The 27,197-nt window shown below is 43.5% G+C and overlaps 1 protein-coding gene across 12 annotated transcripts in view; it reads left to right on the top strand.

Moving 5' to 3' along the window:
- frmd4a (FERM domain containing 4A) overlaps nucleotides 1-27,197 on the top strand; it is a 101,959-nt gene that overhangs the window by 50,918 nt on the left and 23,844 nt on the right. For 5 of the 12 annotated variants that reach the window (XM_069711189.1, XM_069711190.1, XM_069711188.1 and 2 more), the window contains exons 2-4: nucleotides 18,615-18,680; nucleotides 23,553-23,647; nucleotides 25,993-26,085. In XM_069711189.1, the coding sequence (XP_069567290.1) occupies nucleotides 18,615-18,680; nucleotides 23,553-23,647; nucleotides 25,993-26,085 (254 nt within the window). Of the gene's footprint in view, nucleotides 1-2,431; nucleotides 3,084-15,401; nucleotides 15,999-18,614; nucleotides 18,681-23,552; nucleotides 23,648-25,992; nucleotides 26,086-27,197 lie in introns of those variants that run through there. The other 7 variants (XM_069711192.1, XM_069711183.1, XM_069711193.1 and 4 more) reach the window with 7 other exon arrangements.

The raw sequence follows: 27,197 nt of genomic DNA, 5'->3' as shown, positions 1-27,197 counted from the left end.
CAATCTCTGTCGCAGTGACAGCGGGTGTGTGTGTGTGTGTGTGTGTGTGTGTGTGTGTGTGTGTGTGTGTGTGTGTGTGTGTGTGTGTGTGTGTGTGTGTGTGTGTGTGTGTGTGTGTGTGTTGAAAACAAACCTTCAAAAGCCAGATGGCAGAGTTACTGACTGTCATGTCAAACTTGCAGCAAAAGAAGAGCATGAGTAGTTCCTGTGCCAGCTGCACTTTCCACTCTCTGGTACACAACTGTTTTAGGTAATTTTGTGTGCCAGAGAGTCTCAGCTGAGAACGTTCTTGTGAATTTATAGTGTAGGTGACCCATTTCCCTCCGCTGCTCTCTTCCTCTCTCTCTGTCTCTCTCTGACTTAGCTGCACTCTGGTATGACACGCCTGAGTGGAGATCAGAGAGCAGGGAAGAGATTGAGAGATAGGGAGATGAAAGAGGTGGAGGGAGATAGAGAGAGAGAGAGAGGGGAGAAAGTAAGAAGACAGAATGGAGAAAGTGAAAGTTCCCTGGTGATGTTCCAGTGTCCTGTTTGTGCTCACGACGGGGATGACCTCGCAGCTGTGCACACAGGTTCGAGATTCGTTTATCGTCATCAATATGAATATACATGTATGTAAGAAATGATGAAACAACACGTAGCTTATCCCACAATCAACTGTCAATTCCATCTGTTATCGTGTCTTCTCCCCTTCATCTTATTACTATGGTAACAGTCGGCCAGCTGATGCTCTGGCCTTGTCTATTTACATCACGGTGCCTTTCGTGACCTTTCCCAGGATTCAGCGGGACATTGCAAACACACGGAATCATGGGAACAGTGCACTGTCATACCTAACCTCCCGCCTCCCTCCTAACCACAACAAATATTTGCACCCCTCATAAATTACAGTGGCTGGGAGGTGAGCGTCTCCGCTTAAACCTACTGATTCATTTTGGAAAATTCACACTATAGGAATACCACACATTCCTCATGGGTTTCTCAAGACACCCGTGAGAACATAACATGAGGCCCTGAAATAGAAGGGTGGGAAACTGAGGACCGAGGGATATTGGAGCATGTGGTTGGAAAAGTTAAGTAAATTAAAAAAAGATCCAGGTTTAGTTCGTAATTGGGAATTTTGATTTTTGAGTGATTGAGAAAGATGCATTGTTGTATTTCTTGATGTAGAAAAGCTAAATAATTTTTTTTTTTTTTTTTTTTTTTACATTTTAATTTAGTACAGTGTACGATAGCTGATATAGCAGTAACTTGTTTGTGCTGACTGTCAGTAACAAACAAGCAGTATGAACATCATACAACAATTTGTATGCACAGAAACTTAAACACAAACTCAGGAGTACAGGCGTGACCCCCCCTGCATCGATAAACCCCATTATGAATCAGAGTGCGCTACGAAAGGCCATTTAGTCCACTCACAGTCAGATTGGATTTGGTATGAAGGCAAATAATTACTGTCCAGTATAGAGTTATTGAATTTCCTATTGATTAATTCTCTCTGAGAAGAAAGTGAAGAAAAATGAAAGCATTTGGCTGTATAAAACCAATCAGACAATTTATTTTATTTTTTAAATGTTACAATTGACATAAAACATCCTCTGTAACCCTGAAGATTAGAGACAGTCTGCTGGAGGTAGAAAAAAGTCTGCGCCTGTGTTTCAATGTCAGAATCATTTTTGCATTTGCATCACACAGCACAGCAAACATCAATCATTCAGTGAAGCCAGAGTTGATGACAGACTGGCAAGGCTTTTACACATAGGCAGTGTGGGTTTGGCACAGCTTGTATTGTATGTGGGGTTTGTATTGCCTCCATGTGGCCATTGTTGCAAATGAGTGTATGTAAGCAAATGTAAGACAAGATTCATCGTGTGTTTCTGTCTCAAATAAACAGCTAAGTTTGACATAATCAATTATATTTACATTCTTTTCACATTCTGTGCAGGGATAATATGTCGAGTTGGCGGAGAAGCAGACGGGCTGATTATTCATGATTCTTTTTTTCAAGAATTAGATAGGTCAGACCAGGATACTCCAGCCTGGGAAAACTGGCTCAGAAGAAAACTGTCCTTTTTTAAAAACATTCTGGCTAAAATCCCAGTTCTGTTAGAAATGTCTTTGGAGACCAGATGTCAGTGTTTGAGTTCCGTTTTGTAAAAGCCTACATTGCAAGAATGCTCCTGTTTAGCCTGTATGTGCACATGTGTGTCTTCTTCATAGATTCAGAATGATAAGCATACAGACAGTGTCCAGTCAGACCGGGTGTGTGCGAGGTGTGCACATCCCTCTCTCATTGAAAACGGAGACAGCGAGAGAGAAAAGTGAGAGGACTGGTTGCTCTCCATGTGAGCTGCAGAGTGAGAGTGCATATCGCTTTAAAAACAACAACCAGTCAGGGAGACTAAGAGACCGGCTGCGTTTCCTTAGTGGGAATGTTTGTGTTTGTGGCGCTCAGACCAACGGACAGAGCGTGCTTTGCTTCAGTGAGAAGAAAGGAGACAGGAAGAGAGGAGGGACGAAGAGAGACGGAGTCAGCAGGGACCACTAGCTGTGTGGGACAGAAGGACTAGCAGGGTTTGACCTTGAGGAGGCACCACACTGGTGAATCCCAGAGAGACACAGGACCTGGAGGGACAGAGGCAGGAGAGGAGACAAGACACAGTGTTTCCCTTTCGCTCTGTGGCTTACCTCTAGAGATGACCCAATTATTATCTACTGGAGCTAAGTGGTATCAAGAGGACAATATTGCTAATCATACCATCTCATTACCTGGGCCTCTGTGGATTTCACCTGTGACGGCTCACCTATACAAATAAAGATTTGCCTATGTGATACCTGTGGATGTCCCCCTGATACACTGCTGTACATACCTTTGGAGGTGTCGCGTCGCAGCGTGCTTGGTAGATAGTGCGGTAATGGAGGCCCTCTTGTTGGGTCTCGATGAGGCGGTGTGTACTCGGCAGGGTCTGCTGTGGACTCTCACCTCCACAGCCATCCGACGGCTGCGCGTGCACGCCAGGAACCTTCCCGGGCCTCTACATCGATCACACGCGTACAGATCTGTTGCAAGGCCACTTTACCAGGTAGGCTGCACCTCAAATACACTCAAAGCATATGTAATGCATATCCAGGTATTCAAACAGTCCTCTTGCACTGGGCCTGTATTGCCAATTTAATCCTAAATAATGTCACACCTGTTAAGAGAAACACTTGCAGGGATTACATTTGCAACTACCTCTTGTCTGTTTACATGCAGCAAACTATTATTAATGAACGATTCCACACTTGTGTGAAAAGTGTTGAGGCAGAAGAAGAGAGGAATGGAGGGAGCAGATGATGTACTGTAGGCCAGGTATGTCCTTCAGACAATAGACCAGGGCCAGAGAGAGGAGCAGGGTTAAACGTGACTGATCTGCTTCATTAAGCATGAGGGACAAAACTGGGTTAGATGTTGTCGCTGTGTTCCCGCCAAGTTCATCGACTGCATTGAGAACTTTTTTTGTTTTACAAAGCTGCTGCTGTGAATAGTTTTCTTTTGTTGTTGTGTTCAGGATGCAGGATGCACAACAGGAAGTTGTGTTGCTAGGGTCAGTATCAAAGAGCTGGTAACTAAGCTGTTAAGCTGGTAAAAGGGGATGCTTGCACACAAAACAGACACAGACACTATTTTATAGGCGGTCTAGTCCCTCTGCCTCCATCGCCTTTCACATTTAATCTAACTTTGCTTCAATAATGCATTATTTTTAAATATGTCATTAAAAGTGACAGTGTCTTTTGGTTCCTTGTGTCTGTCTAGCTGTGATTCAGCAGAATGGTTGATCAGTATTCACTTCACCAGGTCTGAATTGGTACTCAGGGCTTTCATGGAGCCATTAGTATTCCCCAGGCGTCTCACCTGCCCTGTATGCAGCTGGCACCGCCAGGACAAACCAGACAGAGAGATTTACCAGGCCTGTTGCTAGATGACAAAAAGGACACACTGTACTGCATAGCACAAATTCATCTTTCAGTATCAGTACATGCACACACACACACACACACACACACACACACACACACACACACTGAGTTTTCCTGTCTTTTTTCTCTGATTCCTTTTTTTATTCTCAAGTGAAGCATAAGCTGGGTTGTTATTTTAACTTTTGTCTTGAAATGCAGTTTTATGTAGCTCTGAAGTTTAAGCATCCTGAGGGAGGGTAACACAATCAGAGGAAGCTAAAATAATTCACCAGCCCTCACGAAGTCAAACCCCTCCTTAAAACCCCCTCCTGGTTTAGAGAGGTCTGACAGAGGCCACACCCAAACACCTTTCAGGCAGAGCTCTTTTAACTCTTTCCTTAACATCCTAAACTCGTGCTTTGATGAACTGCAAACAACATATCTCCCCCTGGCCTGATGCAGTGGTACAGCCCAAGGTGGAGCACTTAATAGTGGAGGGAGTTGTACAGGCAGAGAAGGGGGGGGTCAGTGTGTCAGGCTGCAGGATGGGGATATCCCTGGCTCACTGCACTGCCTCTCTGTCCGGCTTCCTCTATTACTGTTAATGAGATACCCAGGCTCACACAACTGGCACACACACAATAGAAGGAGAGAGAAAGTCAGCAAGAGAGAGCTAGAATAACCAAGTCTTTATATTTTATCAACCTGTTTTCACTTTCTTCGCTTCTTTTCCACCGTCTTCTTTCCTCTTGAAATGAAAAAAAAAAAAACATTTCCACTTCAGCGCTCTGACCTAAACCTGCACCCTAACTTTCTATCCAACTTTCTATTTTTGCTTCTTTTCCTACTTAAATTACTTTTAACTCTCTGTCTGTGCTCTCCTTTTAACTCGCACTGGCAAAGAAATCCATCACCAGCAGTCAAGTATTCTCAATCATGACATGAGCCCAGATACTCCGGTGTGCAACACATATTCTATGTCAAGGTGATGATTTCGCACTCGCAGGGTTCTGCGTGTTGCGTGGAGCAGTGATTGAGCTGTAGTGCTACATAACCAGCAGACTGCAACATTTGCGAGATGTTGTTTGCTCACATTTGTCTCTCGTGAGAGAACGCAGACGTTTTTTCACACGTTCATACATCAGGCTGAGTAATATTGACTCAACAGCCTCCAGTCACACATTTTTTTCCTCTGGTGGTGTGACCCTTTAAACAGGGTGAGCACCAACAGGCGTGTTAGGGCAATGCTGTGTTAGACAGTGTCTCTGGGTAATTGTTTGTCATTTCTCATGTTTGCTTTCCATTCGCATTGATTTCAGCTGTGTGTATTGGATCTTTTTGTCATTTTCTTTTTCCTCACACCAGCCCCCCTTCTTCCCCCACCTCACCTCTTCTCAAAGGCAGGATATCCTGCATGGGGAAGAAGCAAGCGTAAGGACGACGGCAAACACAGGTGCTTGGGTCTTCCCTAAGTTGCAAGATTTTTGTATTTACCTGTAGTCACCACTGTAATGCAACTCACAAGACTTACCACAAGCCATCATTTTGTTCTTAAGAATTTGAAGTGACTTATTAAGCAAACCTCATCCCCAACGTGTTCAGCATCTCTGTAGATCTTTTCAGACTTGACAAGATAAACATCCTCGATAGACTTGGCTTATTTCCTGTTACAGCGCTTGCTAATAACAGTAGCTGACAGGAGGCTGGTTCTCCTGGATGGGAAATCAACTTTGATCTAAGCTGTTTCCTAGCAACGCAAACCCTCTGAAAAGTTTAATACATATTTAAAGTCTCACATTATGTCACATCTGTCATACATACTCATTATACGGCGCTGCTGTGTTAGCTTGTAGACTCTAGTGCATCATACTTGGGACTGAAAGCCAGGCCAGTTTACTCCCACTGAGCTCATCTGGTCCTGTTTCCTGTGTGAAAAGCTCTGTCATGCATCATATTCCCTTCCCACTGATGAGTCCCATTATGATACGAACCAGAGACTCAGCTGCACAACCCTGAAATAACTGAGGTACACAATCCTTCTTCTGTGTGGGACTTGCTTCATTTGTATCTGTTCAGTTACCTCTTCTGTTTGTGGTCTGATAAGCTACGGGCGCTCAGTCAAACCCTGGTGTTTTCAAGCAAGTGGATTTTCTCGAAAGAAAAGTCGACTGTGATTGCCAGCAGCTCCCCTGAATCAGGTCACGATTGTACTCAGTGTTCAGTTCATCAAGTCCCTCTGATGCTCATGTTCAGTTTATCATCCGTTTGTTCTCATCTTCCACAGAAACAGATGTCAGTAAATAACCTTTTGACAGGCGGGCAAATATCCAGAAATGTAAATTTGCATGTCCTTGCTAATTTCTCACCGTATTCCGTTTTCCCCTGTTTTCCAGCCAAGTAATTATTGGAGAGAGGATGAAGTTGAAGTTGAACTTGTGACTTCCTACTGAAGAATTTTGATCATTCTTGCTGTCTGGCAGTAATCTTTGTTCTCATTGCCAAAGTCCGGATCTGTATGAGAAAATCTTTTCCCAGAACCAGCAGAGCAAGGCTCGGCGATGGGAGGGGTAGAAGGCCGGAGCAGACATTGTCCTAAATTTTTCCAGTAGTTTGTTTATTTATCTTTTTGCAATTTTATAATTCGTCGGCAACTAGCTGGAGGCATATTTGTGTTTGATATCCCTGCATAGGCATACACACACAAACACCCCTCTGTAGATGTGTTGGTGGTTGAAGCCGTTTACAGTGTCTCCCTGGGGATAAGGTCTTATTTGCATAGTTCGTCTGGAAAACATTTCCACTTCTCGATTCCCAGGTTTATCAAATACCCAGTGTGTGAGTTTAAATGTGTGTGTGTGTGTGTGTGTGTGTGTGTGTGTGTGTGTGTGTGTGTGTGTGTGTGTGTGTGTGTGTGTGTGTGTGTGTGTGTGTGTGTGTGTGTGTGTGTGTGTGTGTGTGTGTGTGTGTGTGAACGAGGAAAAGAAAGAGGGGGGAAGGCTCGTTGGTGTCTGAACATAATAAAATTTAAAAAAAAGGCTCTTCTAGAGATTCATCACCACTTGAACGAAAGTAACAATTTTCTCTGAACTCATAAATCATGAATCATGATCAAAGTTTAATCTGTCATCCATATTTTGTTGATATAAACATGTTTGATGAGTCTTCTGGTGATTTGCAGCCTTGTTACATGTTAAACATTTAAAGCCTGGCACCCCTCCTCCATTTATACGTCCATGTGCGATTTTATCATTTAGTTACTGTGCACTGTAAGCTTCTTAGCCTTGCCGGGATCTAATGTCTCTGTTAATGTGAGAATATGTCACACTACTTGATAGGATGACCACGCTCTTGATTAATTACAGGCGTTTGGATGATTGAGCATTCACTTCCTCACACGCATGCAATCATCCCAAAGGACTGACGTGATTCTCTGGTTTGAGGCATGGCACCAAATGAAAACAGGATGCTATTTCTACATTGTCCAAGAGAAATCATGTATTTTTGTCACACGACATTCAAAAATATTCCTTATCCAAGCATTGCTGACAGTGTTTTTGATTTCATATTAAGAGATCGCCAAATGTGAACGCTTTCCCAGGTATCACTTGCCATGTTGGAGACCATTGAGATGTTAAACATGATAAAACACACGGCTTACAATATCTGCTCGTTTTTTTGTCGGACCAAGGTTGAGCGGCCTACTTGATAAATCTGGCCAGTATCCCTTTAAATCCTCTAAGTGTGTCTGAATCGCGGCCAGAGCTCCCAGTGAGTGGCCAGAGCGGACGTGGTATCGGATTTTTGGAGGTGGTCCTCTTCTATTGAGGGAAGTGATAGCTTTAACTGTGGCATTAGTGTTGGGGATATAAGAGTTTACAATGTTTTAAGTTCAGAGGTTAGGGCCTCAGTATAGACTGGTAATCCCGAAGGATTACCACGAGAATCTGGTAAATATCTGAGGAAATCCCTCTCAGGGACTTTCAGATCCTCTATTTGTATGAATATTATATCCTCTAACAGTGAGTCCACGTGTGTTTACCGAACAGAGGTTTAAAGTTTTTTGTGTATTAACTTTTGAAGATGTACGAATATGATGAAAATCAATATTATTATTTCCCTGAGCCAAAGTATTCAGAACCAACAATTTACTGCATCAGTCACATAATGCTGAACAAGAGCTGAAAATATTATGTACACATGTTCAGACAAAATGAGGCTTAGTCATTTTACTTCCCATGGCCTTTGGGGAGGCAGGGTCAGCCACTGTATAGAATTTAATAAATCATGTCAGTCATATCATTTTGAGGCAATTTATTGTGATGAAATGCCTTCAAACTGTCTGCCAAGTACTGGATGTACTCCTGCAGGCTGGATGATCACACGTGTGCACGCTCTCTCTGAAACTCTCTGCTACCTGTTTTTTTTTTTTTAAAGTCAAGTGCCATAAGATACCAAACAAGCGTTTGACAAATAATTCCTTCACTTAACCTAAAAAAAATGAACCCACTTCTCATCTGTAAGTGTGGCATCTGTGTGATTGATCGGGTGTTTTTATTTATTGAGCAAAAAGCCTTCCACCTCCTGCCTTTAGATTCTGGCTCTCCTTGAAGCGAAATGGCCAAATGGAAGACATTCAATACCTTTACTGTGATGGGATTCCCTTTGGACAAGAGGAATTGCACCCACATTCATATCCACACATACACACACACACACACACACACACACACACACACACACACACACACACACACACACACACACACACACACACACACACACACACAGACCACACACTTGCCAAAGGGCTCTCCCTGCAGATGAGCTGGGTCATTTTTCATTACCCTGGCTCAGAGGAATCAAGTGTGTAGTAATGGAGCACAGTCACAATGAACCGAAGCTTTGGATTGATAAATCCCGGCTGTGGAGCACAGAGGAGCCAGACCAGATTGGCTGCAGGACAGAGCTGGTGGAGGGACTGATAGCTCTTTTTCACTCCTCTATTTGTCATTCGAATATCTAAAAGTAGATCCGGGAGGAAGATAAAGAAAGGTCTCAAGCTGCACCGTATTCACCTCGTCACTTCTCATCTCCCAGTTGCTTCTGTTTTCATTGTTATGTTGCCACAATTTGTCTGCCTGCCTCGTCCCCGGGTTATTCCAACTTTTTGTCCTACCTGTCTTCTTTACCGGTTTTAGACCTTCCCCTGTGAATTCCTCGCCCTCACCATCTTCACTGCTGAAAGCACGTGTTTTTGTTTCTCTCTGTGTACCTGTAACTGCATTGTCCATGCACATAAACCCTCTTACGTCATCGTGAGCCAGTATAGCCTGAGGGGGAGCAGGGTAGAGGTTATGTCTTTGTAAAATATATGCTATATGTTCAGTTTCTAGAGCAAAGGATTTCCTTTTCTTTGCCGTCTCGGGATCACGATACTGTCATCGGCTATATTGAATCATTTTGTGAGGGAAACCTTCATTGCATGCCTTTTTACTTTGAATTTATACTCCTGGGTCATACCGTCTCAGCATTGTGTGACTGTCTCCTCCTCTAAGTGCCCTACATTTCTGGCAGAGTGTGCACACGGCTAGATCTCCATAAGTTGCCATGACAACTTTTGTTTGCATCTTAGTCTGGCGAGCACTGGGCATTGTGGCCGGTCGAACATTTATGTGCATGCGTGTGTCACCTTGACAATGTAGGATGTTTCTATGCAACTCAGCGAAAGAAGTAAGTGGTTTAAAAACCGAAGAGCGGCTATGTGGATGGAAGCTCACTGTGCTCCTGTAAAGCTAGTGCTTTGAGAGATGTTGTTGTTTGGTTGTCTCCCTAATTAGCCTGAAGGGTCTTTGGACCTGAAGGACACACACACACACACACACACACACACACACACACACACACACACACACACACACACACACACACACACACACACACACACACACACACACACACACACACACACACACACACACACACACACACACAACAGCAAAATCAGCAAGAACATAGAGGATTTGAGGGCTTTTACCCAAAAACTCTCCTTTCCCCTGCTGTTCTGGTTTCAGGGTACATGTTTAATAGGCTAGTAGAATACATTAGGACTGTGACACACACACACACACACACACACACACACACACACACACACACACGAGTTAGCAGACAGCACTGTTTAATATTCAGCATGCTAAATGATTAGAGTGTTTGGTATTCTATCCAGTCACAAGACACAGCATAGAGGCCACTAGAGTTCAACCACTCTGCGGCACATAGTGCCCTTGAGTTTAGGCCAGGAGTGTGTGTATGTGTGTGTGTGTGAGTGAGAGTAAGAGTGTGCGCATGATGTTTATTTGCTCATGAGAAACCAAAAGAAAGGCAGAAGAAGCAAAAGACAAAGAGAAGTCAAGGAGGCAGATTCATCAATAAACTAAGTTCAGTGGGTTTACAAGCTAAAAGAGACTACACACACACACACACACACACACACACACACACACACACACACACACACACACACACACACACACACACACACACACACACGCACTGTATACATTTATATATGGGATACTGTTAGGAGTGCAGAATCAAATACCCCATTCTACATCACACTGTTTTTCTGCATGCCTTGCCAGCAGTATCAGTGAACACAGGGTCACTGGGGTCTGCAGTGATTTTTCATTCTGTAAATTATAGATGAAGAGTGGAGGTGTAGGGGTAAAAGATCCTTCCCCTGTGAATGACTCACGCTGACAGTCCACATCCTGGCAGATCAGCCCCCTTGATCACAAAGACTGTGTTTCATTGGGATAAAAGTCCTGAAGACATGACATCACTCGTACCTATTTGTCCTGAACCTCTGTGCTCCTCTTGTTTAGTTTGTCGGCAGTCGAGCTGCCCCTCTCACCCCTGTCACCCCGTTTTCTGTCCTTCCTCGAAGATACTTTAGTTACAGAATCAACTAAAATTCATTTCATCCAAAACACAGAGCAGATGTATGGCCCACACACACACACACACACACACACACACACACACACACACACACACACACACACACACACACACACACACACACACACACACACACACACACACACACACACACACACACACACACACACACACAACCATTGTACTTATAATGGCTTTATAAGCAAGCGCTCCCTTTGGACTGGAATTTAAGGAATGTCCAGTCCATGTCAGTGAAGGGCAAAGCTGATCGACAAGAGTAATCTGAGAGGGAGAGCAGACATGGACAGAGAGCCGTGGAAGAAAGGTGGCTTATCCCTCCTTTGGGAAATTGACAAAGTGGAATAATCCCTTTTGACTTTTTTTTTTAATACATCTCATCCTCTTAAAAAAGAAAAGCAAAATAAGGAGACATGGGTGACCATCAAGTTCAAAGAAATGATGGGCAGCATGTAAGAGGGTGGCCTGCGTGCATGCTCACTAAAGTGTCTCCTGGTGATTTGACCTCGAGCTGACACACTGTGGCGCTGTATCGTTGCACTGCGCTCATGGAAACCTTTTATTTGCTGGGATGTCATCACAGGAGACATTTGCTGTCGTCTTGTTTTCGAAATTTCCTGTTGCAAGTATAACTTCAGGCACCGTATGAGTGTCCGTGCACACGTGCACATCTGTGTGCCCCAGTTTTGTCAGCCACGTAGGGTTTGCCTCAGTGAAATCCGAAAGTACAGTTAAAATAAGAGCATATCATGGATGAATAATGCAAAAGAAAGGAAAGGGAACAATGGAGGATATTAAACCAGGGACTGAACAGAGATTACGAGGGTCCGTTGGCGCTGTTTTGTATGAATATATCACTAATTGTTTAAGTAAGATATTCAATTTACAGTACAGCTCTTGTGCATTTTTTTTTTTTTCAAATAAAGCATTTGGTTATATCAGGGTTAGATAATGTGACCTTTCAGTGGGGAATCTGTGAAGAATTTTAGAGCATCAGGAATTCAGCAAGAACAAGGTGAAATATTTCAATGTTATGGCTACAAGGCATATTCAAATTCTCTGTACCAATACAAAATAATAATAGTCTGTCTTCATGTGTTAACTTCACCCCTTTTATTTTTCTTAAATATACAACAAAGTCTCGTAACGTGCAAGCATTGGCTCACATATTGCATATTACTTGGAGTACCCTTGATGATAGTTTTCTCTTTTGTTGCACATATGTGTATATATGAAATATGTACGGCAAGAATGTCCTCTGGCTCTTTTCAGAACGAGCCAAGAAATGATGCCCGTATCTTTGCAGTTTATCAAGAATTGAGGCTCCTCTGGGTGCAAATGGCAGCGGAGTTGAACTTGAAGGCGGAGATGGATTTGTTTGGATTCAGCACAACAAAAAGTTTGGTTCACACAAAGTCTACTACAAAGCATGACTCCTCATGTCTTTACTGTGCCTACTGAAACACCTCACATCAATGTACCCAGTAAAAGTGCCTATGTAGTAGTTAAAATTCATAAGCATCTCCATCTGTCAGCTTTACTTAAAGTTGTGATTCTGTGTAAAAAACAGGGCCAATACTTTTTTCTTCTTTTTTTTTTTTTTTTGTGAAAGTCTGGGAATGGAGCTTTGTAGTAAAAATGAGCACAAAGCAGAGTTGGCTACAGAAATATCTCCAGTTTGTTTGAAGTGCCAGTATGTTTCTGATTTTTTTTTTTTTTTTTTTTTTTTTTTTTAAACGCCCTAACTGAAACCACATTTCAGTCCCAAAGTCACTCACGGGCAGGGAGGGTGGAGCTCACAGACACACACAAAAAACCTCCATGCACACACTCGCACACGCACACACTTGAGCAAACAAAACAGATCTCTCCTCGTTTCTCTAGACATTCCTGGCCGCCTTTCCCTGACCCTCCCTGCTCCATCTCTCTCTGCCACTACATGAAGCACTAGGTGGAGGAGAAGACAGGATTTAGTCACGCACATTTTTTTCTATCGGGTTTTCAATAAACCAGTGAACTGAACAGAGACTGAAGCCTATAGAGAAATATTTTTTTCTGAATCTTGTGCTGTAATCTAATCTGCACCATATGTAGATACTGTAAAAAAAAACAAAAAAAACAACAACTGCAGACGAGTCATAAAGCCTATTCAGATATAATGATCTCAGCGTCATAAATCATCGCAGTGCTACTCGTCTCAGACCACGCTTGCTCTCAATTTGACGTGTTTAAAAGTGTGTGTTTATTTAGTCTCCATAAATATGGGGGACAAGCAGACGGCAGACAGAGCAAAACAGAGAGCACGGAGCATGTGTGTCAGTCTTAACTGCCTACCGCAGCGTCCCACAGTCAGGGTTAAAGAGATTCTCCATCTTGCTTCAATTAACCGTTCAGCTGTGTTTATATCACACTCCACCAATATAGGTTACCTTTTTCCAGAACAGACCAACAGCCCGGTTCCCCTGCCCGACCCTAAAACTTGACTCTTAATACCCACCGCTTGTTAAACCCGCCTCACCCATTCAGATCGTTCCCCTTTGGACCCGAAATCCACCGGATCAGCATCTCATTGCGACCACACCTCAGCCCAGAATAGAAGCCCACCGGCTCCATAACAAGGGCCCAGATATGTCACACCTACAAGTGTTTCTCACCTTGGAAATACTCTCTGTGGGTCACAGAGAGGTGAGCGTGCAGGGGCACGATAAAGGGGCACGAACATTGGACGGAGTGGCTCACTAAATCACAGCTGCTTGTTATTGTTCCTTCCTGCCTCGCTTCCTTTCTTCCTTCCTTTTCCTCTCCGTCTTATTTTGTGAATCTGCCCGCTCTCATTCAGCTCCTCATCCATTCCAAACAGGAACAATAATTCATAAACTCATGTAGTATTCAGGTTCTTTACACTGCACTTCATTTCTTCTCCTCTTCTGTCTTTGTCGGCTTTACCCCTTTTACCCGCTGCCTGCTTTGTCCCCTTCTCTCTCTCTCTCCCTCCCTCGCTTTGGTCAAACAACAGGGCCCTTGTGATAGCAAACTGAGGAAGCTACCAATAAAGGGAGATATGCATTTGACCAAGGAAAGAGAACGAGGGACGGTTGTACATGTATTAAAGGCAAAGAGAAAGTCATCTGGAGATGTTTAAGTTGGACAGGCCAGTTTCCGGTGTCTGGAGCAGGCCAAAAATGTCCAGAAACAAGAAAAATCCAGCAGGAGGGGGAAAGAATACACCTCCTCTTTTCTCATGTGACCCTTTACGTTTTAGCAAACTAAGCTGAATTGTGGGGTTGCAGCTATGCCAGCAACAAAGCTGTTCAAGCCAAGCACATCGAATGTAAGTGCATCTTTGTATTGCTTAAAGTCTTGGAACAAAGTATTTCTGATGAATCCTGCAAATTAAGATTACGCTCGTGTTTTTTCAGATATGGTGCAAGTGTATTTGGCTCAGACGTACTGTGTTTATAACATAAACTGATAAGAGGAAATAGTCAACTCTACCTAATGCAGGCAGCTTCGATAAAAGTATATATATATATATATATATATATATGTGGCCTGGCACTGTTTTCATAACATGGGGATGACTCATGTTGTAATGCAATAGAAAAGCTGAGTCATTCAAACACTATATTGACAGTAGGCAGCCTATAGGCTCAGCCTTGCCTCTGCTGCACACATTAGTATCTATTTATGGCACTCCGGATTGATTTTGTTATGTTAACAACTTGTGGTTTCAACGGCTGCTGTTCCAGCTGTGTAAGGTGAACACAAGTGCCCAATTTAGGTCACACACACACACACACACACACACACACACACACACACACACACACACACACACACACACACACACACACACACACACACACACACACACAAGGAGAGTCAGTCCAACGGCTGCAGTAGACTCAAGGCCAGGATTCATTCAAGCAAGCCAAAACCTGAGAGCCAGAGATTTGTGTTTAAAAGTGCAGACAGGAAGTGACAATCTGTAGGAAGAGAGAGAAAAAGAGACCAAACCAGGATGTAGGTTGAACCCCCTTTACTCTTAAACAGAGGAGATAACCATCTAACCATTTGGGCTTCAGGAAATCTGTCAAAATACACGTGGTATTGGCCTGGTATAAAGTGATCAGTCATTTGAGGATAGGGTCTTTCTGCCCTGCACAGAGAGCAGAGCTGCCTGGTGAAGTGGGCAGGCTGCGCTCACTGCTCATTGTTACTGATCATTTGCCTTAATGACATATTGGTGTGCTCTGCAGACACAGATGTGTGTTTGGGTGGGTGTAACACGCACACACACACACACGCACACGGAGAGTGGTCTGCAGTTTCTCATGGCTGCGAGCTGCTGCAGAAAAATTCCCCCTCATCTCCTCCTCTCCCCGCCCCCACATCTTGCCTCCATTATTCCCGTGTTTTCGAAGCAACTCCGATGACAGCGAGAAACACAGCGCGCAAAAAAGAAAAAGAAAAAGGGAAGGCAGACCGGAATACGCTCTGCCGTTTCTTCCGCTCGGCCCCCGTCGGTGGCTGACCGTTGGTACGGTCTCCCGTCGGCCGCACGTTCGCACGCACGCACCGTTTGTGCGCACGGAGCCGGTAGCGGAAAGGGGGGGGGGGTCGGTCGACCGGGACTAACGCACAACGTGAAGGCTCTCTTGCTTTCCGAAGGAGGGATGAGAGGGGAAGAAAAAAAAAAAAAACGCTCCTCGGTCGCCGTTAATTAGCGCCGTGATATTTTGGGCTTGACTGGCGAAGATATGAGACGAGCACACCGGCGCTGTGGTGTTTACAAGATAATAACGGGAGGAAACAATCAGCCGCGTCGCTTCTAACTAACTAATGGTCACAAACATGGATGCTGATGTGCCTCCTCCTCCAGGCCGGCCAGGAAAAGGGGGTGTTTTTGGATGATTTTTTTTTTTTTTTTTTTTTTTTTTTGACAGTAGCACGACTCGTTTGTTTCTGGGATTAATATTCGGTTTTTTTTTTGTTGTTTGTTTTTTTTTTCCATTTGTTTCTCTACCCCTCTCGGAGTCGGTTTCTGTGTGGGAGCCTCGCAGGGAGCGTGTGTTTGCAAGGTACCAACTAATGATAACGTTACTGCCGTCGCAGGCACTGACCAAGCATCACTGTCAACTGTCTCTGCATGCATGCGTGTGTGTGTGTGTGTGTGTGTGTGTGTGTGTGTGTGTGTGTGTGTGTGTGTGTGTGTGTGTGTCCGTGTCTGTAATTTAGGGTGTCAGCTCCAGCGAAATAACGAAACCCCGGCTGCTTCCCAACAGCGTTGTAAGGTTTATATTCTTCATCTCCCATCTCTTGCCTTTTAATCTCAGCGTGTCTTGCCAGTGAGTCAGGCCTGAGGATGCATGTTAGCCAATTCAATCCCGACGAGGTAATGGGTCCGAAATGTTGGTGGGCTACATGCAGCATGAATCACACACACCAGGACGAGGTGGTGCAGCCAACACATGTGTGTTTCCAGCCTCTCAGTGAACATGTAGGCTGCACACTGTGATTTTTTTTTTCTTTTTTTTATGCTTAAAGGACCTTCTAATAATGTTCAAAATCCTGCTCGTACACTCTTTGTCTCATGTTGCAGCAACATTACATTTAAGTCCTGATTTTCAACCAATGTTTAATGACATCAAGCTATTCATAGAGACTTTATTACATTTGGTTTCACGGCGGATAGAAACTCGGTAGCATGTGCCCAATACCACAAAGCCAATTTTATGACTAAAACCAATAAGCGTCTGTTTCGGGCAGATTGGGCTGCCTAATTTTAGCCTGAGGGCAGTGATTTGTTACCTTGACGTTATGGTTTCCAGTATTCCCAGGTGCCTCAAGCTGAGTGCCAGTGAGAGTGTTCATACTTGTGTGTATGTGTGTGCATACACTGTCTGCATTGCAGTTTTAAAGTATTCTGCAGATAAGATACTTAAGGAAGCTGTTTGCTTAGTATACTGTCCTCTTCTTTGTCCTCAGTGAGTGAGATGAGTTCATGAAGCAAAATGGCTTCCAAAATTATCTAATTGAATCGTCTAATACCTTCGCAGCAACTTTAGATACACTTGGCATCTCAGGGTTATAGATTTGTTTTTAAGAAATTGTGTCTGCACCACTGACCTCCCGCTCAGTAGTTATGGTAATAATTACAATCGCTGTGTACGGTATAAACATGGAACGTTTTGTAAAGGTAATGTAACTCCAGGGCAGGAGGGTAGGAGATGAAAACAAAAGGCAACGTTGGAAAATGCAAGGGTGTGCAAGTCACTCGCTGTGTGCACAGGTGCACCCAATCTAAACCCTCAAACCACAGGAGATCAATGGTGAGTGGGAGGGTAAGCCGAACCCTGCAGAGCAGCTCGAAGCCACACACACGCACACACACACACAGTGGCCATTCAGGGGAGTTCACACAGGGATGAGTGTTGAGGCACAACTACGTCACTTCTTTCCCTCTCTTTTTCTGGTGTCTTCATCCCTTCGCTAAAGTCTCACTTCCAGCCTACCACCCCGATGCAAGTTGGCATGAATGGTGAGAAAGTAGGCGTCTGTTAAAGTCGTGCCTGTGTTGATCACACCCTTACCAAGTTGCAGTAGCCTCAGGTGGCCAATGTCATCCTCACGGTAAAGAGTTACAAACCGGTTACACTCGTGTTCATGTTTATGGCATCTATTTTATGGAGAGGGAGTTCCCATCAATTGGTTGACAATGAGGACGTCTCTTCCTTCTCCTTATTCAACATTTCTTACCCCTCTATATGCACCACCTCCCACAATCCCCCTCCTCCCCCCCAGATCCCATCTCACAGATGTGAGGGAAGTGTGGGAGGAGCCGGAGGGTGTTTCTGTTCCTGAGGGTCCCCGCTTCCTGTTAAATTGTGGAGAAACTCCACATGTGCTGAAAAACACCAGGATATACACACACACACACACACACACACACACACACACACACACACACACACAACTCTTACACTTTGTTCATATGTCTTGAAATGTCAGGCCACATTTCTCCACTGAATTTTAAAGCCTTAGTCGCCTTGCATTTGTTTGTGTTTCACTTTGTGGTTGCAAACTTCCGGGCAGGTTTGTAGATATAACTTGACTGTGTCTGTCATGTGAAATATTTGGTGTTTTCCCACAGTTGACCGTTTCATCATTGCACCTGCTTCGGTGTTTACGCCTGGACGGATATTATCTTCTTCTTTTTTTTTTTTTTTTTTTTTTTTGGCTCTCTATTCAGCAAACCCTGTATCAGCAACACAGACAAACACTCCGGTGAACATAGTCAGCAGGCAGCTTCACTCACTGTGGTCGCCAGTCCACTGATGGATAATGGATTTCCTGCTAAAGGAGGAATGTTAGAAATGTCCGTGATGAACAGAGAACAGAGGACGTTGTCTCTATTGGCCCATTGTGTGTAGTTAGTTCAGCTAACCTGGTTAAGACATGAAACATTCAAGTTCGCCAAACAGCACATGGCTCACATACTGTACAAATTGATGCGTCATCTTTTTGTTTGACCAGAATATGCGAGGTATTTAATTAATTTCCTTTGTATGACTGGCATCACTGGAAATCCATACACAGGTCTACCTTCGATGTATAATGGTATAACATGTAAAAGCTGTAATTCATTTATATACTAAGAAGTAACCCTTGTGGGTTTTTTTGTCTTTGTTTCACAGATGACAGAGGGGAGGCGATGTCAGGTCCATCTCCTGGACGACAGGAAGCTGGAGCTACTCGTACAGGTGAGTGTCTCCTCTTCCCGGCCTTAAACCCTTTCTTTACTTTCCACCCTCTCACTTTACAGATTCTCATTTCCTTAGAGCAAGAGAGAAGGGATGTGTGCCCTCCTAAGGGAATCGATTATTGCTGACAAAGGGAAATCTGGTCAGCAGTAGGTGACTTTGCAGTTTCTTGGTGCTCACCTGATCTCTCTACAAACGTCCCCCCACCCCCTTTCCCTCCGCCACACACACACACACATTAAAACAAACCCTGGTGTGCTCGCAAAACTGATTTGCTACCGCTGTTGAAGCCATGCGTCCTGACATGGAGCTCAGTTCGAATGAGTCTTAAACAGAAAGCTTTACTTCCCCTAAATTGCAGCGACTCTCAGCCTTCCATTCTCCGAGCAGGTCTTTCTGCTGTAATGAACAAAGGCAGCAGCAGCAATCAAAAAACCTGTCTGTCCTTTAAAGCCCCTTTTCAGATAGCTCTACTCTGATCTGCTTTCTCTTTGCTACTCAGGGTTAAACCTGGTCATGTATTTTCTTCATTGATTGTTAGTAACGCTCAATTTTGTCGTCCCTTTTACTCTCTTATGGTTTGGCCAGATGGACTGAAACACAATCATTAGAAGCTCCTTGTACTCTTCCTAACCTCCCTTTTAGCTCCCTTTGGTCTGACCATTACTCGATTCCTCGGGAAAGAGACGAAGACAAAAGAAAGTAATTGCCCTGGAACAGGAGAAAAGGAGCGAGCGGAGAATAAAAAGATTGACGCAGAAACTCAGGAGGCTCAGAGGGAGAGATAGAAGTGAGGTGGGAGCTCAGGAATGGAGAGACAGGAGATGACACTAAAGAGATGGCAATAGAGAGGAGAAAATGGAGGAGAGAGCCAGGGATAGGTCTGCTGACTTTCTGATTTGATTACTCTGCCAGAACTGATCCTCTCTTTCAAATTGGTGCTTCTTTCAGCTCCTCTTCTACTTTCTCTCTCTCTATCTCTCGGACTTTCCACTCTTCACTCTCCATATCTTCTATCTCATTCATCCACTTGCTTGGTTTTACCTGCATTTCCCATTGCTACAGTAGCTGTCTGTTTGGCTCTACAAATACAACAGCTGCAGCTCCATATAATCTATTCATCCTTTCTTTTGCTCTCATTCTTCATCCTCTTGACAATTAAGAAAGGACTGAACAAGCAAATAAATGAAAAGAAAGGTGAGGACTCAAAAACAAACATCCTTTGTTTTATGTAGTGTTTTAAAGGTATAGTACAGATATGTTGTGTGATCAAATCAGTTCTGTTTACCACCTAGTATAGACAGAAAGGTTGTTGTTTTTTTTTACAGTGTGGCAACGGTTTGAGCAAGAGAGAAGGAATAACAAACAGTCAGAAAAGTGGACGTGATTAACAAACCATTGTCATATAAATCAGGATACCGCTGTCTTTCTTTCTCGCTCGCTCTCTGTCCTTGCTCCTCTCTGCTGGGCGGATGTTCTGGTGGCCTGTGAGTTGTAAGTAGGACCAGAGAGAATTCCAATGTTATTCTTAGTTTTCCGCTGAACTAAGAAGCAGTCGAGTTCTCCACTCGTCTGCAAAAAAAGGATTTCTTTATAATCCACAAGCGGTGCAAACAATTTTGAGTTTGAACTTTTACAATACTACTAACTGATCACGTAACAGCCGTCAAGTTAAGTCTGTTCTGTGAAGGTTTTCATTTAAAGTTGTTGTTACCATGACAAGCACACCAGCCAGCGAGCTTCTGAAAGGCTGGATCTCACTTCTGTCACTGACTTGTAACACTGACCAGCTGCTTAATCCCAGAAGTGTCATTCACCCTTTTTCCCTTCCTTATCCCCTCCCTCCTACCTTTTGATAGCATGTCCTCTGCGGTTTGTTAATGGAGCAATGCCTCATTGGTCAGGAACGATTTGCCAGAGGGACAGCATACCTATAGACCAGGCTGTATAAAATGGAAGCTAGCCACCAAAATACACCACTGGGTGAACATATACTTTGTGAGTCCAGTGGTATCACTTCTTTAAGGCCAGAGTGGTGTAGGATAAAGAGTGAATGGGGTATTAAGGTTAGGTTGTGTGACAGTGTTGCTTTCCCATGCCATTTTTTATGTTAAAGACTCCACGTTCATAAAGGGACACTTTAGTAAGATGCCTGGTGAGGAAGCATGACGTGAAAGCGCTCCAACATTAAGTCTGCATCTAAAGCATTCATTAAAACATAAAACCAGAATTTCAGGATTAAAACAGAATTAAATTAATGCAGGATGTGTGACAAAAAAAAACAACTAATTCTAGCACAGCCTTAGACTCAGTGGACCGCCACCGATAAATCACTTATTGCCCCCTAAATCTGAGCAATTCTGTAGACACCAAAGGTCTTTCTAGCTGTTTGCAGAGATTGAGCCATGACTTGCTGCCAACTAGCCAAGTGAGCTCGTGTGTCATCTTTGCATTTGTCTTTGTGTGTGTCTCCTCCTCGCTTGCACCTCCCTGTAATTCTTACACTGTTAATTACCTGTGCTGCTGAGGAGGCACAGGCTAAATATCTATTAGCAGTAATGCTGTCTAAGCTAGCACAGAGCTGTACAGTCTGATAGATGGCTCCACGGTGTGTGTGTGTGTGTGTGTGTGTGTGTGTGTGTGTGTGTGTGTGTGTGTGTGTGTGTGTGTGTGTGTGTGTGTGTGTGTGTGTGTGTGTGTGTGTGTGTGTGTGTGTGTGTGTGTGTCTGTGTAGGTCTAGTGTGCCATATCACTTACTATATTGCCTGTCATTCACTGTTTGTATCACTAGTGATATCCTCCACAACATTATTACACTTCTAGTATCTGCAATCTTACAGATAAGCTGTAGTTCATGCTTATGGAAAAGGTGCGTGGGTATTGTCACTTGGAGAGAGGCAAGCAAAGTCAATTATACTATCCATTGCTGCCAATGGGATTCTACAGTCTGCTTGGTATTAACATTGTTGTGGCAAGCAGCTCAGGCTAACCTTACAGGAATGCTCTCCGTGTTGTTTTTCATCTGCAGTCATGCGTTTCTGATGTTCAACAGTGTATCTGGGGTTTATTTATCGCCGTATCATCTTTCCAACAGTTTACTCTGTGTTCATGTGTCTCTGTCCCCCTGCTCATTGTTTGTTACCCTGCGGTGGCATGGATGTTGCTTAATTGATACTATTGCTAAGGCAGTTGACTGCTATGTGGTAATGAAAGACCACCAGTGTATGTTTCTCAGACGGAACCAAAACATGAATTACTGCTAATACTATAAAGAATACCCTCCTTTCAGACTCTAACATTTCTTCATCTGAAATGTGCTGAAAAACTTCAAAGGGGTCGAGGGTTAAGTTCTTGCGCTTCCATTTGGAGAATTAACAGAGCCGATCAGAGTCTCTGTGATCGGGAGTACCAATTTTCTGTTGAGTCACACAGATCAGGACTTAAATATAGAGAAGGTCAGCACTTTAGTCACGGCTTGTGATAAATAAACAACATGCAGCCATAGAATAAATACAAATTTAACACAATCATGATCTTATTCTTTGCTAAGTGTGTCAGATTCATTACTCCTTACTGTAAATATACATTTGAAATTGTACATTTATGATAACCTCAGTATTCCTTAATATTGTAGTCTGGGAGTCTTTATTTTTTTTCTAAACATTGTAGGGTTTTGTAGTAGCATTGCATCAAAAAGTTTTGGAGACAGAATTATCCAGCACATATTCCCTGTTATTTTCTATTGAACTCGTGCAGAGGAATATACGGCAGATCAACCTGAACATATGTTCACTTCACCTCAAGCTCTCTCTTTCACTTGTGATCTCTCCAGAGCCTTTACATGTAGCAGGATCACTGTAGGCGTCGTGCTTATATGGGATGTAGGTCAGTGGATGTGTGTGTGTGTGTGTGTGTGTGTGTGTGTGTGTGTGTGTGTGTGTGTGTGTGTGTGTGTGTGTGTGTGTGTGTGTGTGTGTGTGTGTGTGTGTGTGTGTGTGTGTGTGGGTGTGTGTGCGCGCTTGGCATCTGTGCTTGGCATCTGTATGACATCACCTCCTTCTCTTTAAATAGCTCTCAGTAGCTAAGTTGAAGCTGTGCAGTGAGTAAATAGCACACGACATTAGGAAGAGATTCTTAAAAATCTGGTACTATAGTGTCGCTTTTTTGTGTGTGTGTGTGTGTGTGTGTGTGTGTGTGTGTGTGTGTGTGTGTGTGTGTGTGTGTGTGTGTGTGTGTGTGTGTGTGTGTATACAGTGAATGTAGGCGGCGAGGCACACCCATGGTTAACCTCAGGGGCGGGCGTTCTGTTACTCAGGATGTGACAAACCAGCAGCATATGGCAGCAGTCCCTGGCCTCTGCTTGGCTTTAAGATGATCTGCATGCTCTGGGTGTTGTGATCCGTGGAGGCTCTCATCACATATGGCTTGGGCAGGTTTCCACAGTATTAGTTTTCGAGGAAGCTCTTGTAGCCCACTCCCTGCAATACAGTGGTCCAGCCCAGAGCCATGACTCTGCAGTGCTGGTGTGGGTCAGAAAGGCAGAGGGCGGGGGGTACCTGCACTGTCAGCAACATCCCCGCACTCCATCCATCTTTCTCGTGCTCTCGCTCTCTCTCTCTCTCTCTCTCTCTCTCTCTCTCATTTATCTCCTCCTCTCTTGCTCTTTTCCTCTTTTCCCTGGTGTTTGTCAGAATGCTTAGTCATTGCAGTAAGTCAATAGCTAATATAATACATTAGCATAAAGCTCTACCACATGTACTTGTTCCAATTAAACTGCAGTGTGATAAACTACTATCCTCATCTACGAGGAAAGTTATAACTGATAAATATAACCAGGACCTAACCCAGCCTAAATAATCTGCTTCCCTGCAGCCCAAGCTGATGGCCAAGGACTTGCTGGACCTCGTGGCCTCACACTTCAACCTCAAGGAGAAGGAATACTTTGGAATTGCATACACAGATGAAACGTAAGTCACATTCAAATATTTGTTCCACTGAAAACTGCAGCATACGTGGTAGAACTATCTCTTCAATGTATCTTGTTTGTTGGATTGGGTTTGTCAGTGCTGCATTACATGTGCATACAATGCATAACACTGTAACTACATCCAGACCATAGACTGTATACAAAAGTGGACGTAGCTTCCGGCTCTGAAAAATGTGGCCTTAAACTGTAATACCACCGGGTGACTCTAGAGGTTGGCTCCAAAAAGCCTTCGGCTCTACAGACTTCCATTCAACTTCCCTCGTAAAGTCTCAGTCAATAAAATTTCTCCACAGGTTTTCCGTATGTCTAAATGTATTCTTCCAGATTATTCTGGCCGTCCATTTGAAAATAATCCCATCATTGATTATAAAATAAATCTTAAAAAAAACAAAAACCTGCTTGGAGGGGTGGGGGGGTGTGTCTGTTTGATTGACATGCCTGTGGCGCAGTCAAGTTACGGCTATCGGTAAGCGGGAAGTAGAATAGCTGGGTTTCCAATCCGACCGAGACAGATCCCCCGCTCCCTACCGGCTCCGAACCGTTTGGGACTAGCAACATGGCGCCAAATTCTGAGCTCCAGACGGCCGTTCACAAAGCAATGGGCGAGGTCACTGCTGGTTGCCACTTGATCCAGACTAACAGCAGACGTGATACTCAATTATTAGGAGTGGACTTATTAAAGTGATACGAGAAGCAGACAACAGGCAAAGTTAGTATCACAGTTTAGATGCAACCTGTTGTGCTGGTAAACAAAACAAAGGCCATTAGAGCGGAGGGCATGTGAACATAATCAAATGCATCTGAACTGCTTGGTTGCTTGAAACCGATGTCAGTGATGCCATTGTCAGCATATCTGCAGTCATAGACAACAGGGATAAAAAAAATTTAAAAAAAAAAGTGAAACAAATGTCATTGTGTAATAACCATAATGTGTACTAGCAGGTCAATTTTACAGTTAGTTGAAGAAAAAAAAAAACCAAAGTTTTACAGTGGGTTTTCCATGTGATTATTGTTTACTACGACAGATGAAATTGTTCTCTTTACGCATGAATTGAACTTTGTAGCATTGCAAAAAAAAATTTTTTTTTAAATCTGAAAACCGTTGAAAAGGCAAGATCTTTTGGGAAATATACAGTTAACATTCGATGCTGCACAATGTACAAAAGCAGCACTTTGAAAACGTGGCTGTTGGTTTTGGCGTGTTTTTCTTCTGAGGAATTTCCAGTGTGCTTTTATATACTTGACTGTTTTGTTTTGGTTTCCTGTAGGCTTATTTAACTATGAAATGGTTGTTAGATTGAACAAAAATCGCATTTAGCCCAGATATCTAATTTATAGTTTTTACTTGTCTTTCAACGACAAACAAAAGGGTATTTTTTTTTATTTATTTATTTTTTTTTTAATCATTGCTGCTATCATTCTAGGCAAAACAAAGAATCAAGATCGTCGTGAGTATCACATGTAACCATCAACGGACGTCTGACAGGATCCTTCGTTATATAGGGGATTGATGTTCGGATGAGGTTATGATTGTCTTGCTCTGGGCTAGCAAAGATCACGAGTGTGTCTCTGCCAGGAGGCTTGTTTCAAGAGCTGCGCTTGAAATGCAAAACTGACATTCAAATTAGTATTATTGTGTTTTGTGACCTAGAAAGACAGAGGCACCATAGCATGACAGTCATGCAGACATGCCAATGATTTACATACAGGCAAACATTGCCGTGGCCTTTGTTTCTCTGTTGTTGTTTTTTTTTGTTTGTTTTATCACTGATGTCACGCAACACTGGCCTCTGCTCTATGGCATTTTACATGGCTGACGAATACTGTTGCCAATTTCAGTCCAGCAAACCAGCATCCGCTTTGCAGTCTTTGTCCCCCAGAGCTAAAGCGTTGATGTGTCGATTTGTTACGTGCGCCTGGGGAGAGCAGACGCCGCAGCTCTGACCACTCGGTGGTCAAAGAGGCTCTGTGGGGGAAAGGAGGGCGAGAGACGAGAGGCTGAGGGAGGGAGCGATTGAGAGAGATGTTGCTCAGTTGCTCAGGAGACCATGCAGGGTAACCAGGGCGACAAGCTGTCTCTGCAGTTTTTCTCTCTGTTGGAAACGGAGAGAGAAAGGAGTGGGGAAGGGAGATAGGGTGTGTGTGTGTGGTGGGGGGGAGGGAGGGGGGGGCTGAAGGGATGGCATTTTAACAGGGAAAGAAAAATGGGGAGGCTTAAGTAGAAAATGTTAAGTGTCATGAGATGAATTTTTGTGTAACCTTGTTGGACATTTAAACATCTCTGAAAAATAGCGTTGATTGTTGTGTTTTTTTTTGTCTCATCAGGGGCCATTTTAGCTGGCTGCAACTGGACCGAAGGGTATTGGAACATGAATTTCCGAAGAAGTCCGGTCCCATTGTGCTCTACTTCTGTGTCAGGTGAGGCTTTTTGTTAACACCTCAATCACGTCACTTGCACGTATCATGATCTGATCGGAGATGTTGCTTGAATGTGTGCAGGAATGAGAAGGAAAGATTGAGCGTGTCTCCATGTCTACGCACATACATTCATGTGGTAATAGGAGCAGATTAATAAGATTAGTTATGAAAGGCCCCTATGAAATTACTCTGACCCCAGTGTTTAACTCCTGCCACAGGGCCTCTCAGCCAATCATGAGCCTCTTACACCTCATTCGTATGCGCTGCATGAAAATCCCATCAAATATCCTCAAACTCACTACAGAATCCCATTCTCCATACAAGACAACAGAATAGAGGGAAAGAAGTCTCAGCATTTCTGAGCATTTTTATGTGAAAGCAAAAGGACAAAAACAGTTGCAGACTAATTTATAATTGGTTGACTTATCAATGAAAAGGTAAACGGGGCGGGAAATTCTCCGGCACTTGACTCGTCCCATTATGTAGACACATGCTGTTTCTGTGTGCTATTCTTGCTGCTGCTGTATTGGAGTATTCTCAGTTAAAAGCCAGCTCTTCTTTGACCTGCTGTGACAGGGTTATGACTTCATACTACACTTCCACATTCCTTTTTCAGCCCTTTGTACTGCTCATACAATGGCCCCACCCTTATCTAAAATATTCCTCAAACACAGGCGTGTGACAGAAATAGAAAGTGTGCGTGCTTGTGTGTTTTTGATTGTATGTGTAGGGCTGTGTAACGATCCTCAATACTTTTATGACAGACGCCAAATAAGTCAGATGCAATCAGGTATCAAAATATGAAGTGTCAGTAAGTACTAAATGTTGATACCGAAGGAGTAAATATCTTCAGTGTCAGAGAGCCATTGCATTACATTTATATAGGCTCTACTTGGGTGGCCCGCCCAGGTAGATAAAATCACTGTTTCAACTTAGACACATCTTACATAAGAAATTGTTTTTAGATTTTCACTATTTTTAGAGTAATTTTTACCACAAAATCCTTCAATTTTAGCATCTACCCACAGTCTGCATGTGAGGTGTTTATGGGATATCTATCAATTAATTGTAGCAACAGAAAATAATGTCTTGATTGCATGAGTGTCCGCATG

This window comes from Brachyistius frenatus, unplaced genomic scaffold (assembly GCF_029030835.1).
Source record: "Brachyistius frenatus isolate BFR_SWC_R1_liver_20210118 unplaced genomic scaffold, ASM2903083v1 Contig_97, whole genome shotgun sequence".
NCBI classification, from domain to species: domain Eukaryota; kingdom Metazoa; phylum Chordata; class Actinopteri; family Embiotocidae; genus Brachyistius; species Brachyistius frenatus.
This window is presented reverse-complemented; position numbering and strand designations above follow the sequence as displayed.